At 41.9% G+C, this 18,489-nt stretch overlaps 5 protein-coding genes across 5 annotated transcripts; all 5 read left to right on the top strand.

Annotated features, from left to right (window-relative positions):
- The first annotated feature begins 3,834 nt into the window (after positions 1-3,834).
- On the top strand, positions 3,835-5,114 carry LOC103976209 (protein HAIKU1-like). The gene has a single exon (XM_009391422.3). It carries the CDS (start codon positions 4,141-4,143, stop codon positions 4,918-4,920), a length of 780 nt encoding a protein of 259 aa, XP_009389697.2. The 5' UTR covers positions 3,835-4,140; the 3' UTR covers positions 4,921-5,114.
- Positions 5,115-6,239: 1,125 nt separating this feature from the next.
- On the top strand, positions 6,240-6,771 carry LOC135586625 (B3 domain-containing protein Os04g0386900-like). The gene is made up of 2 exons (XM_065139346.1): positions 6,240-6,380; positions 6,478-6,771. Exons 1-2 carry the CDS (start codon positions 6,240-6,242, stop codon positions 6,769-6,771), a joined length of 435 nt encoding a protein of 144 aa, XP_064995418.1.
- A 539-nt stretch (positions 6,772-7,310) lies between these two features.
- Positions 7,311-10,122, top strand: LOC135632073 (uncharacterized). The gene is made up of 2 exons (XM_065140439.1): positions 7,311-7,638; positions 9,497-10,122. The coding sequence occupies exons 1-2, from the start codon at positions 7,508-7,510 to the stop codon at positions 9,963-9,965; spliced, it is 600 nt and encodes a 199-aa protein (XP_064996511.1). The 5' UTR covers positions 7,311-7,507; the 3' UTR covers positions 9,966-10,122.
- Positions 10,123-11,725: 1,603 nt separating this feature from the next.
- On the top strand, positions 11,726-13,024 carry LOC135632123 (probable calcium-binding protein CML11). Its single transcript, XM_065140552.1, has one exon. The coding sequence runs from the start codon at positions 12,209-12,211 to the stop codon at positions 12,710-12,712; it is 504 nt and encodes a 167-aa protein (XP_064996624.1). The 5' UTR covers positions 11,726-12,208; the 3' UTR covers positions 12,713-13,024.
- Positions 13,025-16,690: 3,666 nt separating this feature from the next.
- LOC103975234 (myb-related protein Zm1) lies at positions 16,691-18,192 on the top strand. The gene is made up of 3 exons (XM_009390141.3): positions 16,691-16,842; positions 16,947-17,076; positions 17,203-18,192. Exons 1-3 carry the CDS (start codon positions 16,704-16,706, stop codon positions 17,909-17,911), a joined length of 978 nt encoding a protein of 325 aa, XP_009388416.2. The 5' UTR covers positions 16,691-16,703; the 3' UTR covers positions 17,912-18,192.
- Positions 18,193-18,489: the final 297 nt, after the last annotated feature.

Here is an 18,489-nt window from a genome sequence, read left to right as displayed (position 1 = left end):
AGTCCTGCATGTAGGTGATATTAAGAAAAGCATTGAAAGCATCGACCAAATGTTCATTTTATGCCTCAACAAGAATCAAACCAATAACAATTATAGTTTCGCATCTCAGAACACATTCCAAATTCCATATCTGTAATTGCTTGATTTCAAGCAAAATGCATTGGTTGTCTACATACATCTCTTTGCAGTGTGAAACATCTAGCCATATATGCATCCATACTAACAACGGAACAAGCTTTTTACATGAAAGAACAATTTTTGTCACAAACCATGGCTTTAAATAATAATTTATTAACACACTAAGACACAGCTTGTTAATAAAACCTTGCGATCTAAAATTATGCTGACAAACAAACAGAGACTAAGAGACTATAGAATGACCTATTTTAAGGACTTCAGCAAATATCTGGGGCACTAGCATTATCTGTCATCTTCAGTTTCACATGGGGTGCTGGTCCATGGTTTTCAAGATTAGTTTATCATAGAGTGTGGCCATGCCATGCAGAAAACACACCACATATTGAACATCATAGTAACATAATCGAAGAGAAACACAAAGATCATGCTGAAAATGAACTTTTTTGCCATCCAGTAAGGTGACCAATACTTGCTGTCTATCATCAAACAGACTATCAGCCGCTTTGTTGGAACTTTGTGGCAAATTTGAACATAAAAATCAGTTTCTCAAGTTATTTGAAACAAAGAATAAAGAAAGTCCATGCACAAACTCAAATTTCATTTGACACCATATTTTCATTTTTTTCCCATTATATCGCTGCCGAGTAGTTCTAGACCTTTCAGAGATAAAAGTCTTTTTCCCTGATTGAAATATTAGGCATCAGGAACATATAAGTGGACAATTTACCTTGTAAGTATGATATTCCACTTTTTCCCTGAACATATCTTCATCAAGCTAAATCTTGATTGCAATTTTGCAGCTCGGTGCTGTTTCTTATAGGGGAAATCTATCGTTACAGCAATGTCCCAATATGGAATTGCAATAGAAGAAGAAATCCTCTTTAGGAAAGTAAGTCCTAACACACATCTTTTCAAGTAAAATTCTTATATTACCTATCATGACATTGATTTACCACTACATTTTCTCCTCAAGAATACAAGCAACTGGTAATTCTTCAGGAAGTTGAAATCCAGGACTTGCTCTGCATCACATGCAAGAATACAAGATTCAAGACAAATGTTACTTCGGCCATAAGCACAATTGTCGTGGTGCCGACACACAAGAGATCCACCATTTTTACCTAAATAGATTATGCTGCCAGGTTCCACATTTTGTTCTTGCGGTTTACATTTACGATCCTAGTCGAATACCTCCCAGGATGCCTATGATAATGTCAATCTGCATGTTGATAAATGGGACTCATACATGCATGGCTGAAAAAGAAAATGAGGCAATGTAAGAATTATCTGTCACTGCAAACTCCTCCAGATCATGCTCATTAGCATATTACAAGCACAGTATGCAACAGATCCACTTGGAAATGCGAGAAAAATAAACACATAAAGCAGGATAATATGCATGTAGAACAACATACATATTACAAAAAGGCGAAATAAGAAGAAGCCACACTATATATCATACATCACGCAAACAAAATAAATCGAAGATGCTGAAGAAAATATAGATTATTGAATCCCGCCGTCGATATAGAAGCGAGCAATGCACGCTCAAAATCACACTCATCATCAACATATAATACAGACAACATGCAACAGATCCACAAGGTAACAGGACGGTCTGCATGAGGAGGCTTGATTACAAAGGGAAGACAGATTCAAGAAGACAAAAGAAATGTGGAACATTCTCCCGTCGTCGACACAGGAAACAATGTTGTTAAGTCATCGTACAAATGCAAAGTGGGAGTGGAAGTGTTCTTACGACGTGCAAGATGTGGTGCGGGGTTAGCAGCTGCTGATGGCGAAAGAGGCGGGGCAGAGAGTCATGTGCGTTGGGGAGAAGGGTTATTTGTTTGGATTTGGTCAATCCACAATGCTTTGGAACCGAGCAAAAGGTAAAGGTTGAGAGAGAGAGAGAGAGAGAGTAAAAGATGGGGAAGGAGAATGCAGAGAGAGAAAGGCGGGCGAAAACATCGCCTCGAACAAAGAGGTGGTGTTGCAGTTGGAAATCTCAACATCATTATTATATATCTAATTCTGTCACCAACATATCGGCGAAGAGATCGCCTCCGATTGTTTCATCGACATAAATCACGTCTTTCATGCACGTCTTTCCAAACTCTCTTTTTACAGCTTTGTGGCGTGTAAAAAGAATTCATTATTGTACATCTTTTTCTGATCTCAGAGCTTGACAGATAATTATTTTATTATCAAAGGCGCTCTCTGTTTTGTTCTATCGCAAACTTGGAACATTTATTTTGGGGTCTCGACAATTACAAAATAACAGGAATATTGTGTTCTGGGTTAATTATATATTATTTCATATAGTTTTTATATTATATTATATATATTTTTTTTTAAAAAAATATATTAATATTTGATATTTATAAAAATGATAGATTTATTTATTAATATTATCGATTTTATTAATAAAAATATGAAAATAAAAAAATAAAAAAATAATTTTAATATTCTAATTAACAATGGCAACGCCTATGTTGTTTTAGTTGTATATGACAGTTGTAGATAAGAAGAGTGAAAACAAGAGATAAGGGTTGTTCGACAATTATGTCAACAACTTATTCAAGTTCCAAGACACTATTTTTATCACTATCAGATACTCGAGAGCTTAATAATCACTATTTTCATCTAAATGCTAGAATTAACACGGTAGTGAGGGGAGCGATAGGAGCTCAAGCAATTCTAATTTCGAGTCAAATGATCCACCTAACAAGTTAGCGACAAGATAGCCACTGTCTTCGCTATTGATGCCATGACAACATTACCATTTGTGTTGATGCTAATGTAGTTACTAAGCAACGAATGAGTTATTGATACAAATGCATAGCAAGCCTTACCTCTCACCATCACTCTCTTCAATCACAATAGTCACTTGTGCCTTCGACGATGTCGTCATCTGTCGTCACGAACTAAAATATTAAAATTATTTTTTTATCTTTTATTTTCATATTTTTGTTGATAAACTGATGAAGTTTGGGTAAATAAACTTAGATGTTTCACCTTTGTAGCTATAAAGATGTTAATATAATTTTTTAAAATATAAGGACTTGCATGTTAAAGGTAATTTGAGTATAAGGAATAATCTATAATTACTCTTGTTTTAACTCGAAGAGGTCCATATGAGATGAGTGAAAAACAAAATGGCTCAAATATTTGTACAAATAAAAAAAAAATTTATTACAGTTAAATATCTTATTCATATTTGTTATTAATATTATTAACATATAAAAAATAAATGATGAAGACAAAGATTTTGCTCGTGAACACGATCAGACTTTGCTGGCCAAACTCGGTCAAATTATCAATAGGAACGATCAATCAACATGCAAATGGATTGGCTGTGTCATCGATTAGCCTTTTGATAAATGATATAACTCTTCTTTTCTTTTTTAAGATGTTTTCATAATAAATCCATTATTTTTGTCATTAGCAATTATCTGTTTTCCTTCATTCGAATAGTTTATTACGTGACAGCAATGAGAGTAGAGATTGTATCGCACAACCCACCGTATGCTTAGATACAGCAGTTCTATTATCCACACTGTCCCCTAATAATTCACTTTATTCTTCTTGATAAGTAAATAAAATATATAAGAGAGTCAAAAAGATCGATTCTTTGCTTCTTTGTTCGCTAATAATAATAATAATAATAATAATGATAATGATAATGATGATGATGGTGGTGTGATACTTTAATAATCATGTCATGTGAACCCGAGAATGACAAGAAGCGGTGGTAGATTTGGCTGAGGCCACAAACAGATCTGGTTTTTCTTCTTCTTAATCGATTTCTTGCAGCCAATCAATCGAACTTGCAAGACCAGCCGCAGATCTACCTAACTGCGCTCGCTCTGTTCTCATCTTCTTCGTGTTTCGACCGGATTCCGGCGGCCAAACCAGTCGGTCTACGGGACACGGAAGCAACCTTGATATCCTGCGTTTCCTCCAGAAGAAGATTTTGACCGACGGGTGTGTGAGAGAGAGATGGATCAATCGAACAGCAGTCAGCAGCAGCAGCAGCAGCCGTATTTAGGTGTCAACAAGTTCGGGAAGAGCATCCGGAAGAGCGCTTCCCATTACCACCGCCAGCCACCCACCACCGCTTCTTCGTCGCAGCAACAGCAGCCGCATGTGTACAACATCAACAAGCACGACTTCCGCAGCATCGTGCAGCAGCTCACGGGCACTCCCTCCCGCGACTCCCCCGCGCCTGCGCCTGCGCAGCCGCACCGCCCCCCTCAGCCCAGGTCCCCCAGCGTCCGCCTCCACAAGATCCGTCCGCCGCCGCTGCCCCTCGTCCCGGCCCCCCGCTCCCCTCCCGCCTTCGCCCCCGTCCCTCCCACCCACCTGCCATCCGGCGCCGCCACTGCGTGCGCCGAATCCCCCATCTCCGCTTACATGCGCTACCTCGAGTACTCCCTCCTAATCTCCAACACCCCCCACCGGCCGTTCCCGTCCCCGGGTGCGGACGCGCGTCATCACCCCAATCCCCTACCACCTACCCCTCCATCCGGGCTGCCGCTGCCGCCGCCGTCGCCGACCGCGTTCTTCAACCTACTCTCCCCGAAATCACCCTTCCCGCTGCTTTCGCCAGGGTTCCAGTACCCTCCGCCGCTGACCCCTACCTTCGCTCTCTCGCCGTTGCCCCAGTCGGGGATCCTGGGGCCTCGGCCGTTGCCGCCTTTCTCGCCGGGCTTCTCGTGGCCTCCATCGCCCTCGGGATTCCCTCCCATCCCCAGCCCCAGATGGAGGGATCTAATGTAGATCTGGTGAACGATAGATTGTCGCACAGACAATCGCACTCTGCTATCGATTATTTGTTACAGAAACGGCAAAGATCTCTTTGTATCAAATCTATCATTTGGGCTGCAAAATCATCGGAAAAGACATATATAAATACAAAAGAAGAAAAATTGGATTGTTTATGTTGGATTTACGTAAGCGGGTGGTCTTCCTCATATCCTTCGGAGACGGAATAATCTCCCATCCGGTGGCCTTTACTTGTTGATCTCCGAATCCTAAATGCTCGTTTGCAACTCTGTTGGTACCATCGACAACTTTGATGCTGATTGTTGATCTCCAATTGCCTTCAATAAATTAAGGTTGAGTTCTTTCTTGCATGATTAAGCCTGGGGAACAACTCATCGCCGATACATGTTTTCTGCAGAATTTTCTGATCACATTTTTGGCTTGAATGCCATATAAAATGGCATCAAATAGGATTGTTTTCACCTTGATCGTACTTGATGTCATATCAAGTGATATTTATTAAGCATTATGATCGGTTGTCACCAAAGTTTCTTTGTATCAAAGATCTGCGTGGGAGAACATACTATTTTTCTTCAGATCATACTATTATGATCTCAACAGGATATAAATTTCGAGCTGGTTTAGCACTTGTTTAAATAATAAGACAATGTCTTGGATAATTCTAATCTAGTTTTCTAGATTACACATAATTGTCATTAGATAAATTTCTTTGATTTGATATAACTATGTTTTTATTTACATTTACAGAGTGTTTTGGCCCAGCCAGCGCCAAACATTTTACTGGCCGGTGTTTTGGAAACTGGGACGCACCACCCCAGTAGGCCTGGGGACAACCGAGTCGTCGAGTTCCATCGGGCGGCCGCAACAGGACGTGAAAGAACAGCGAAAGGTCCCATCAAAAGCTTGCTGAAATCTTGCAGAATCTCTCGTGCTTTGTGCTCCCGGTGTTCGATGGCGGGCCTTAATGGTGTCCTCTCAGTTTCCCTTTATATGAACGCTTTCCCTGAGGAAGAATCTACGCAGAGAAGAAAAAGAAAATAACGAGACAGGAATCCTTTTATTCTTTGTGATCTTCCTGATTTCCTTTTCTCCGAGTGCATGGTTTTTGGTCTGCGGTGAAGAGAAGAGCTCAAATTGCATTCTCAGGTACATTCTTTATCTTCTCTATCGTCTTTGTTAATCCTTCTCATACTATCTTCAAGACATCGCCAGAAGAATCAAGATTACTCTTTTTCTGTTTCTTCTGCTGGACTCATGAAATATTCTACACAAATGTTGCGTATCCTTTCAGAATTAGCCTTTGCAGGTTGTCCATGGATTCAAGCCGCGGCAAGAATTGTGACAGTGGTGATGCTGAGCTATCGCCAACAGAACCTCCTGCATCCGCTGAGAAAAATGAAATCGTGCCGCTCTCGGGAAAACCATTCCTCACTTTCGTGGTTTCATGGAGTCATGTGCATGACCCTTACCAAGTAGTAAGTTAATTTCTGTTCCAAATGGCTCTCTGATCACAAAATCTTGTTGACATTACCTTTCGCCTTGATTCATCAGTTGTTTCCGAAGAGGTTTTATCCATTTCTTCCAGCCACTTGTGTCCCTGTAACACTGTCCTACGGGAATAGGACATGGAAGATGAAGTATAGCTGCAAAGGGATCCTGAGGCGACTGTGCTCTGGGTGGAAGAACTTTGCCTTGGATACTGATCTCAAGGTTGGAGACGGTTGTGTCTTGGAACTCATGGACAGTAATAATATACTGTTCAAAGTGCAGATCCTTCGTCGGGGAGTCGTGCCGGTTAAGCGCGACAAAGGTCTGAGCTGTGATGCTCCGATCTCGATCGACTAGAAAGATTCGCTGTGATGCCCCGATCTCGTAAGCTTAGCTTATCTTGTGAATAGAAGATGCGTCAGACGTGCTTCCTCTCTCCCTCACTCTCTCATGGTTGACATGTATGCTGCATGGGTTGACATTTGGGTTCGTGACTGGGCCGCGAGATGAACTTGAATCTAATGGGCCGCACACGAGGCCCAGCCTTCCATCGATTACCTCACGAAAGAAACCGGCGCCCACAATTTCCATTGTCCACTCAACGGATGCCGCATGCGAGCGTTACCTTTTCCGTGATGGCCATCATGCTACCCACGACGTGATCGGACAGCAAACGTGGGATCCACGTGGGATACCGGATGAGTCGACTTGGTATCGTTCGATTCTTTCCTGGAACCAAATCCACAGGAAAGAGTAACTGTGGATCGCCCACCAGATGGGCTAATTTTGTCCGTCGATCAAGTAAAACACGAATATCGAGAATTATTACAGTAGAAAAACATATTAATATTAAATTAATAGAGGATTAAATTTCCTTATTTTGACCTATCTTATCTGTCGCGCGAGTTAATGCTCGCGCAGAACAATCGCCTCCGGCTTGCTTCTTATTCTTTCGCTCCGCCGCCTTCTTCCTCTCCAAGAAATGTTCCTTTGCGGAAGGGTCTATTGCAGGTAGGTAATTACGGCTTACTTGCCCCCCTACTTCTCTAATATTGAGAGAGAGAGAGAGCGAGCTAGAGAGAAGGGGGAGGAGATGGTGCTGTGGGAGATAACGTTGGCGACGGCATACTTCTTGGGGTTGAGGCGAACCTACCGACTCGCCCTCAGGATCCAGCGGCGCATCGTCGGCCCTCGTCACCCCGAGACCAGGCAATTCCTCCACAGGTGCCCATCTCCTCTTGACTTTGACGTCCCAATTGATTTGCGCTCGATTGTTATTTTCGCGGAGAGATTTGCTGGAAGAGTCGCAGTAGTTGATTTGTGGAAATCTCTTAAGATATTGACTCACTACAAGATAAAATGGACAATCTTGATGTTGCCCTTTGTTCATTCTCCCACTTGTGTTCCCATGATTACCCATCTCGATGAGATGACGAAGTCATTCTTGATCCACACTTGAAATGGCTGGAAATCACTGAGATCACACGGCTCTTTTCACATTTGGTGGATCATCGCCCTACAACAACTTGATATTAGTGTTCTTTGCTGTATATTGCATACCCATTGGAAGTTCCAGTGTAAGCTGAATAAGAATTCCCTGCAGTTTCACTCAGATCTTCATCCCCATTATGTACTCTCTCTCAGTATGAAGAATACCGTGATATATCCTGTTTGTTAAACGTTGATTACATCTTTTCTAATTGTCTCATAAGCTTTCATTCATTACATAGGTTTTTTTTATCCTGGAACAAACAAACAGTGCCCTCAAGAAATAAGCCTAATGCAAGGTTTCAAAAGGAAACATAGTGGCCACCTTTTACAATTGTATATTAACATGTCAGACATTATATATATATTTTATTATAGTTGAAGCCTGGTTTGGTATACAACTTTTGATTTGGTTTGGCATTGTTGTGTTACAAAGGGATTTAACTTACAGAATCTAGACAAACAATGAAGAGAAGTTTTATCTCTTTGAATGAACTATTTTTCATAATAATAAATAAACATGTTTGATATCTTTGTAATCTAGGTTTAGGGTTAACAAGCACATGCATGATATATGGTTATTGCAGGTGTTTGTACCTTTTTTTTGTGACTACTAAGTTAATGCATGCTATACTAGAAAAAGGAAAGGACTTTACAAGTATTTAGTACATATAATACATGATTATGCAGAAGTAGCTCCTGTTTTTATGACCACTAAATTCATGCTTGCTGTACAAAGAGAAATAGGACTTTATAATTATTTAGTTCATATAATATTCATTAAACATGTGGTTATTCTTCTTCATTATTTGCAATGGCTGCCATGCTGACTGATATAGACCAATATTTTGACTATAGGTTAGGCACTTGATGCAGTTATCTTAACCGTGACATTTGATGCAGCTTGGATTAACCATGAAATGAAGAATAAAATATGATAACAAAGTTTCTACATAAACACAGACACACTAAAAAATTGTATTGCAGACAATGTACTTAATCTGACTTATTTGTGTTACTTTTATACCTCAACTACCAGGATATACACATCCAAATGTTTAGACTTATGGAAATAGAAGCATCTTCATCATCCCACGCCAATCCACAGAGGTCAATCTTGGCTTGTTAAGAACTTCGGAACCTTCCACCTCTAACTATCTATTTATTGTACTTTTCATGTTATTGCTTCTAATTCACTGTTGTTAGTGCTAAAAGTACTGAACAATTAAGAGCTTACTAGTGTCTTCCTGCCATGTTTGTAACATTTGGTATTCTAATTAAAATTAACATATATGTATATATGAAAACATGCAACTACAACTAAGACTTCATGTTACTTATTTGGTGGGGCAGTTTTATTGCGCTTAGTCTTAAAATGTTACAATGATATGAAGATGCTTATTTGCTTGTTGGGATCAAGTGCCCAAATTTGACTTCTCTTACAAAGTGACAATCATCCATTTGTGAAATGCCAGCTCCCCTTTGATCATTTATGGACTAATGAAAACATAGGTAGTGATGTTTTTATTGTTTGCTGCAGCAAAACAGCTCCTTGAGTTTTGTATTTGTTTTATGTGGCTTTTGTTGGGTGCAGGAGGACTCGCAGTATTTTTGATGTGGTGGTCAGAGTTGTTCAAAGCGTACAACATAAGGACATGGAAGCCGGGAGGAGTATAGGGAACTCTGGCCTTCGTTGGCTCGATCCAACGAAACCATCAGCACAAGTTGGTGTCCATAGTGGGAAACCTCCAATTAGAAGTATCTGCATGTCCAAGTATGCAGCAAGCCGTAGTCAGCTGCTGCGAACAGGGAGGAGTATTGTACGCATCACAGATCAGGTCAAGAGAGGTCGATCCTTCTTTACTCCCTGGAACATCCCCATGAAAACTTTCCCAGCTATAGGCATGATGATGCAGCCTATGAAACCAGCAGGGTTGAATGGCCAGTACAGGCATGCTTCTCAGTACATTCCCAATTCGTCAGCCATAGTTCATAGTAGAATTATTGGCGGAGCTGAAGGTGTTCTCCGCAAGGACATCGCACAGTGGATGCTGCATACTTGATGAGATTCAACTTCAAAAAACCTGCCTGTATGTATATGTGATGATCAGTTCTTTTAAACTGATTAAAGCAAGCTTTTTGAAGATGTTGGATGTCCGGGTGGATTTCCATAGAATGATTTGAACTGTTCACAATAATGTTTAGAGATAATTTGCAGTCTCTTTGTAGCGTGTATCTTTGAAGTATCTCGAGGTATTTTTGAATGTTCAACCTTAGTACTTGGTCTTATCTTACGTGATTCCCAGTTCTCACAACTTCCGCAGAGAATAAATCTGCAATTATATCTAATATATGGTTGGACTCGACATGGCAAAGCGTGGCATATATCGTATCACAGCTTTCAGAGATTACAACGAAGCAACAATTGAACATACCTTGTGAGCGTAACATTTAAAGAAAATATCTTCATAAAACATATATACAATATTTTGTAATCAATGTTACAAAATCAATATTATAAAAACAGTTTTTTCAAGGTATGTTTTCAATCTAAACTAATTAATGTTCAACAACGTTGTTATCTTGATATTGTTGATTGGGGAGCTGTCACGATTTGATTATATCTCGAAGGTACAAGTTTGTCTTGATGATTCATGTGACAGTCACAAGAAGTGGTTAGAGTGAGGGAAGATTCAGCTAAAACAATCTCGAGAGGTTGCTAGTGAATTGGGCTTCCTTGAGGCACTAGGGATGAGCTGAGCATGCATTGGCTTTTGTACTGTCACATGAATCTTGCATAAGTGGTCAGCATCATGAAATTTTCGATCGGACCCTTTCGATAATTAAGTTAATTTTAAAGAGAGTGGGAATAGTAGGGTTTTTGTACGTCAATCCCCTCTCCAAGCTTTGGGCATCGACTTCGATACCCAAGTAATCGATGGAGGGAGACTATGATACATCGTCAGTGAAAGACGACCACAAGGGTGTTGTTTATCAAGGCTAGTGCTTGCTCGGGATAAATGGATAATGATTGCATGTGCTAAGCGATCGACAAAAGGGGAAATAAGTTTTACCATCAAGGGTTTGCTCCTGGCATTTGACTTGTGCTTCCTTTCTTGAAACTATAATTGGTCGGGGGTAGAAGATCGTGACCCTATCGCCCTCTAGTAGGAAAGGAAGATTTGTGGGTTCTCGCACCGGCATCTTCGTCTAGGTGATAGTGGGTTGTCGGATGAGTTAGTAGGTCATTGTTGATGTCATCTTACTTCCTACGAACGATTTTTTATACCCACAACGAGAGTTTTGAGTAACCTAACATCAATTTTATTGTATTGGGTCGATAATTAAGATTGACCATATCAAATATCAAATAACAAATTGACGTGAAGGATGGTTCGAACCCCTAGGAGAAAGTTTTGCTCGACTAAGCAGCAAATCTTGAATTGTATTCCTTCAAGACAAAAAAAAAAATCTCTTCTAAAGAATAATGCTTAAAAAGATAAATTGTATAAATTTATCACATTGTGTTGATTATAAAAATTGACCATCTCGATTTCAAACATGATCGAGAAAACACTCTAATTCGGCCAAATTGATATAAGCAGCATCAGCACGCAGGACAAGGTTCAATTAGGCCTTGTGGTTAGTTGAGCCGAGCCGGGTTTCATGTACATGCCTCCAAATCTAATATTACCTAAATTTCCTTTCCATCATTTCCGAAAACACATGCACGAAACGGCAAAAGATACGCACGAAGCGGCAAAAGATATGCACGAAGCGGCAATAGATCCACGAATCTGTTATCGAATATATCCGATCGTGGTCGGTTGACGAAGTGGCCGCCGAATCGTGCCGCCCAGCAATCACGGCATGGCTTCCTTTTATTATTATCCTTTATTTAATTCTGATTCTACTATCTTACAGAATTAATCGTCTTCCGTACTCGATCACCAACTCTCCTCACTGGCGATAGCCCATTTGATTCTTCCCCTCCCTGCGCCTAATTCCGTACATTTAATTTCTCTCGTCTGCTCCCCCGATGCCGGCGGCGGATCCAACGAGATCGGTCGGCCACGCCTCGAAGCACTGAGATGCCGCCGATCCGATCCGGTGAAAAATCAGGCTATATTGGCCGACTAGATTTCCATCCTTTGATCCTTATCCAGCCTTAAAGATCTGATCTTGGTAAGAGATCCTCCCCAAAGATCCGATCTTGGCAGCACATCGATCGGATTTGTTTGGGATTTACGCGGTCATCGATCATAATCGATCGGGAAGACCGAGAAGAGAAGAAGAGGAGACAGAGATGAGCGGCGGCGGCGCCGGCGAGGATCCGGTGCGGTTGGACGACGAGCAGCTGGCAGAGCTCCGGGAGATCTTCCGCTCCTTCGACCGAAACAACGACGGCAGCCTCACCCAGCTCGAGCTGGGCTCCCTTCTCCGCTCCCTGGGCCTCAAGCCGAGCACCGACCAACTGGATGCCCTCATCCAGAGGGCCGACACCAACGCCAACGGCCTTGTCGAGTTCTCCGAGTTCGTGGTCCTCGTCTCCCCGGAGCTTGTGGCGGCCAAGTCCCCCTACACCGAGGAGCAACTCCTCCGGCTGTTCAAGATGTTCGACCGCGACGGCGACGGGTACATCACCGCCGCAGAGCTCGTCCACTCCATGGCCAAGCTCGGCCACGCCCTCACCGCCACCGAGCTTACCGGCATGATCAAGGAGGCCGACACCGACGGCGACGGGCGCATCAGCTTCCAAGAGTTCTCCCAGGCCATCTCCTCCGCAGCCTTCGACAATTCCTGGTCCTGAGTCCATTTCCTCCCTTGTTTCGTAGGTACCGAAATAAAAAGGTCTCTCCTTCGCCATTTTCCCTCCTCATCCTTTGGTCTTTCTTCTGCTTCTCCTCTATTTCTGCACACAAACATAGTTCACCCGAGTGTGATATGAATGGATACTGGATGAAACCAGTGACGACGGAGGTGATGACATGTTTGTTTTGGCTCATGTACATGGGGATTCACAAACCCAGTTTTCTGTGCATAAGATCTTGCTAAATTATTGTTTCTTTCATGTCAGAAAACCATGTTTTCTGTGTATAAAAAAGCCTTTTTTTTTCTTTTAGAGAGTGATGGATGATTACTGAATCATTGGTCGATCGATACATACACTTTGGTGTTGGGGCTTCTTAGTTTATGCCTATAATCCAAGAGGATGATCCAAGAGCCACCAGAAACGAAGGATACAGTGAAATGCTGTGTGTTGTTTCAGAGCATCTTTCTTGGGTGTCTCATTCAAATCATCATATCAAGAAATAAGTAGGTGCTGATTGACTTTGTCTGAGAAAGCCACTGGAAATGGATTAGAAAAGAAGAAAAACGAGGACTTGGGATCACTGAACTATTATAGATTGCCGAGTAACAGAAAGATTATTGAGTTGCCAAATTACCGTAAATTTTCTGGGTCAGCTCTAACACTATTGGCTATTCATTAACTTGAGTAAACAATTAAATTTAGTTTAAATCAATGATTTAAGATGCCTAAACTTAAATCAGTGATCGCAGTTTACAAGCGATTATCTGCACTACTACATATTGGCTCTTCGGAGGTCGTATCAGCTCTCAGAACTCACCTCACTATCGACTCATCAAGAGTGTTTTTCATCTTCGCATATCTAACTTAAACATCGAAGGATCATCGAGCAGACGAACGACAAACGAAGGTGATTTCCACAGTTTGAGATGAGGAGGAAGGCATAGAAACAAACTAAATGGTATTGGCCAGGTTACAGCTAATAATCTTAGCTCTTATCAGTCCAACAGTAGAAAATGTTGCTTATAAGTCCCTACTCCATTTTGATCTTAGATTAGGTTTCCAAAGTTTTCTTGCCAGGTTAGATGTGTTGGATTGGCTTACAGAAGCATCTTTTGTAGATGGGTATGATATATCTATCATCTTTATCATTAATATCTTAAATATAAAAAAGATTTTAAACTCTCAAGTAGATATTGTTATAGTAAATCATCACTATATCAATAGTGAATCAGTGGCCAGCGATAATCTTAAGCTTACGATAGGCTTACACCACTCTTATGTCAATAAAAGCAGCAGAGGACAAGAAATATAAGACTGATGAGTCTTGAGTCTACCTAAACCCAACCAAAGCTCACCATCAAGAAACCGCAACCCTGAGGTCTTGTATGCATCATCCTCACCTTTTGCTGTTGGGTCAGGATGTGACCTAAAAGATCACCTCTCTTTTCTCCACACGCACACACTTCCATCTCCTTCACCAACCTAAAGTTCAACTGCGACTTTGGTTTCAGACCTTTCTTTACGAAGAAGTTTGCTTTCTTTGTTGACAACTTGTCAGATCCCACTGCTCAAGAAAACCTGTGCTTATTACGTGATAACAGTGTCTTTAATTTTCTTAATCATGGGTGAAAGCTCATCAGTTAATCACCCCATCTCTTACGCTAAAACATGATTAGCAACTGGTGCTCTTATTTTGTCGGGGGCTCTGAGATACCAACACTTGGAACAGAAGAAAGATGTTCTCCAGAACTAAAAACCTACTCACATTGCATGTAATTAGCTGCAGCTGCTTGTTATCTTAGGACTGGTTCTTCTTCTCCAACCATTTCGAGTGTGACAGATCGTGACTACAATTACCAACTCTTGATTACTATGGATTCAATGAGTTCTCTTCATTTTTCAGAACCACCAGTGCAAAGCATATAGAATTCTGTTCGTTTCCAACTTTTCCATTGGTTCAAGTCATTGTTAGCAGAACTTGCTGCGTCTAATCAGTGTCAAGACATACCTAAACCTGCCTATCTTAATTCTATACTTAATGCATCACTTCTCCTTCTTCAAAAGGTTTATAAAGCTTCAACCCTAATGAATCAGTGATACTATTATATGTCGACACACCTGCAATTAACTCGGTAGCCCACATCTGAAGTAATACAAAGATAGAAGATGTGTCTCCACACAATATGTGAAAGGAATTCCCATAGCAAAGCATTTACTGTCTGCGATCGACATCACCTGCCTTTCAACTGTTCATATGGGGTATTCTAATGATGTCGTTTTGGACCAAAGCTATTTTATTGCCAGTAAGCTGCATTTCTAATTGTGATTGAACGTCGCCTTCTCACAAGTAATCTAACTTGGAAACGGGACAAAGGGGTAGATGAAGTGTCAGTGACCTGTAGGTAGAAACCCTAAAGGGAGTCAAACAACTTGAACTGTAGACATTCACACTGCAGCTATGGCAGCATGTCAAGAGTTTGGTGATGGTGAGGTAAAAGGCCACGAGATGTTGGTTACCCTAACTTGGACTTGGAATGGAGCTCTGAGCTACGAGTGGAGGTCAATCTTCTTTTCTAAGTTGGGGGTGGGGTTTTCTGTAGTGATCTTGAGCTGACACCTACGCCCTGTTTCATACTCTTGGTCAAATATTGTTTCCTTGATAGAAAAGGAGTAGCTCAGCTGACTAGATTGTGGGACATTTGACCAAACACAAAAAAGCTTCCACTATATATGTTCTCGGTTCATCTTTCTGAGGCTGCTCTGAGCATATTATAGTTGAAGCAGCTGCAATTCATCAGACTAGTTTGTGATGAAAGGTACTTAACATATCATCTTTCCGAAAGCATCAAGGTTTCACCTACCAAGCTTTAGAGCTCCTTCACTTTTTTCCTTCTGAGAAAAAGGCTCGAAGACCAGTAGGGCTGCGATGTAGGAATTAGCTCACGTGTGAAGGCTCAAAGAGCAGAAATCTCCAGTCTCCTAATGCTTATATTAATGTTCTTTTTCCTCTTTTGGTTTCCTATTTGTTGTGATTCTTATGAAGCATTTTGCGTTGCGTAAATTAGCATAGTGTTTCTCCTGAGTTCTTAAAGCATGAATCTAGCAGATGACAGTCTACATTGAATGATAACTAGACACTGAAGCTCTAACATGCATACTTGATGACAAACAGAGGAACTTAAATCTTCACCTTAACAATTTTATCTGAAACGAATTATAGTAAATAAACAATAATTATAGCAATTATGGCGAGGTCTCTTTCTTGAGTGAATCACTAAAGTGGAGAGAAAGCCTGCAATAGCAATTATTCCGTTCTATTCTCTAAATGAATCTGTATCAGTTGCTGCTTTCTTTCCTCTGCCGTGAGAGCCCTTAATTTGATCATGGACAGAGTTTGAAGGTTCCTGCTGTGTGCTTTGTTTTGGTCAAGACCAACCAACACTAAAAAGCAACGAATGAAGGAGTGCAGAAGACTCCCTGAGAACAGGTGAGCAGGAAATGCGATCGACAAGATGCACAATCTTCCTGTGTCATGTCATTGTCTGCGTCACTCCTAAGTTGACGACATAAACGGGAAGAAATGGGAGTCGAGGTGACTGAGAAATCATACGACAGAATCCAGTGACTTAAAGTGCTTGTTTGCGACACTAAACCGACCGCCTGTGGCCTCTTGCCTAACTCCCATCTTCTTCTACTGGTGAAGGAGACGCTGTGCTCTGTGTACACAGTGCAGCTCTTGTTGACAGATGGATAGGAACCGAGTACATGTCAAGCGTCAATGGTCTTTCATGGATCTTTCTTTACCAGTCAATCCAAAATGTGGGTCCCAGCTTGGTGATACTCAAGTTGTCGTCACGTCACCTCCTTTCCTACCCCCCCCCCTCCTCTCTCTCTCTCTCTCTATCTGTGTATATATATATTACACGCTCACTCTTCATCGCCACGAGGCAAAAGTCCTTCACAAAGAGAGAGAGAGAGAGAGAGCGAGATGGGTCGTGGCCGAGCACCTTGCTGTGCGAAGGTTGGACTGAACAAAGGCTCATGGACGCCGGAGGAGGACCTGAGGTTGATAGCTTATATTCAAAAGCATGGGCACGGAAATTGGCGCGCTCTGCCCAAACTCGCCGGTCTGTTTTCCTCTCTCCCACGTCCATTTCCTCTTCGTATATATTCATATATCTCAGTGAATTGACATGGACCTTCTCTTTCTTTCTCGGTTTGGTTTGGAAAGGTTTGCTTAGGTGTGGGAAGAGCTGTCGGTTGAGGTGGATTAATTACCTTCGCCCAGATATCAAGCGCGGCAACTTCACCGAGGAGGAAGAAGACAACATAATAAAGCTGCATGGGCTGTTGGGAAACAAGTAAGACCATGAACTTCCATGCTTGGTGTCTAAGAAACCCCTGTTGATGATCGTTACGTAGCAGCTCGAAGTTAGTCTCGATCTTCATCTGGCACGGAGACGATGACTTGCTTTGATCTTGTTTAGGTGGTCCAAAATCGCGTCACACCTACCGGGAAGAACTGATAATGAGATAAAGAATGTGTGGAATACGCACTTGAAGAAGCGATTGGCATTCAAAGAGCAGAACAATCCTGAGGAGGCACTCAGCTCATCTTCCTCCAGCACACTCCCCTCCTGCTCTGATCAAGGTGACAACAAGAGCAACGGGGAACAGAACAATCCATGCTTGCACTCCCACAACTCCTCGCTCGAAGTGATCGAGATCCCCATCGAGCCCGACGTGGACTTGTGGAGCATGTTGGACGAAGAACCGCGCGGTAGCACCACGATCATATCAAGCGCTTCTTCGACAGAACTCTCCGCCATGAATCATGGCGTCGACCCGGAGGTTGTTCCTGACGTGCTCATCGATCCGGATATTTGGAGCATGATCGAGGACGAGGATGCATGCTCGTTGACCTGGGAGGCACTTGAGCCGAACAATTCCTTTGCAGTGGAAGAGGAGTCAAATAGAGAAGGGAATGACGGTGAATGGTTGGAGTACTTGGAGAAGGAGCTTGGCTTAAGGGAAGCTGCGGCCGTGGAGGACCAAGGGAGCCCGCTGAGGGGTGCCGTCGAACAACCGTGTCCGTGGGTTGAGAGGGAGGAAGGTGACACAGTGTCATGTTATCTTCACGAGGGGCCATCTTGTCCATCCCGTTCGGATCGTCTTGAGATTGTCTTGATAGATTGACATGGGTTGAAAGTTTGGCTCATTTGCACAACAGAGGGTGTATCTTTTAATCAGATCATGCCAAGTTTCAGGGATGTTGGACGAATTCCTCCTACCTTCCCTCGACTGAGTCAAAGTTGTGGGTGATCAAGTTAGAATTTTGCACCTGCAAAGATGCTACTGTTATGCATGTCAATTGCTCGGTTCTGCTACCGTCGGCAGCAGCTGATTTGATTCATCATCGCCACATGTATTTTGAACTTGATACATGGAATATATGCATCAAAATGCTTCTGTTCTTGCATTCTACATGAACTTCTCATCGTCAGATTATACAGTCAAATCAGAGATCTGAAGGATATCAAATATCAAACTTGTGTGTGATCCTATGCTGCATGGGCTATTTTCTAGCAACATGTATTAGTGAAGAAAGATGAATTACCTGATGAAAATACCATGTTTCCTGCTCGTAGAGGTGGAAGAGTCACCTGCTTTGTAACTTTGGCAGCTAAAACAAATCTAAAAACACAGAGGAGGAGGAGGAGGAGCAATCAATTCTGATTTGTTGATTAAGCAAACTTATTCCCTATGTATTTCAA

This window comes from Musa acuminata, chromosome BXJ3-2, assembly GCF_036884655.1.
Source record: "Musa acuminata AAA Group cultivar baxijiao chromosome BXJ3-2, Cavendish_Baxijiao_AAA, whole genome shotgun sequence".
Taxonomy (NCBI): Eukaryota; Viridiplantae; Streptophyta; class Magnoliopsida; order Zingiberales; family Musaceae; genus Musa; species Musa acuminata.
This window is presented reverse-complemented; position numbering and strand designations above follow the sequence as displayed.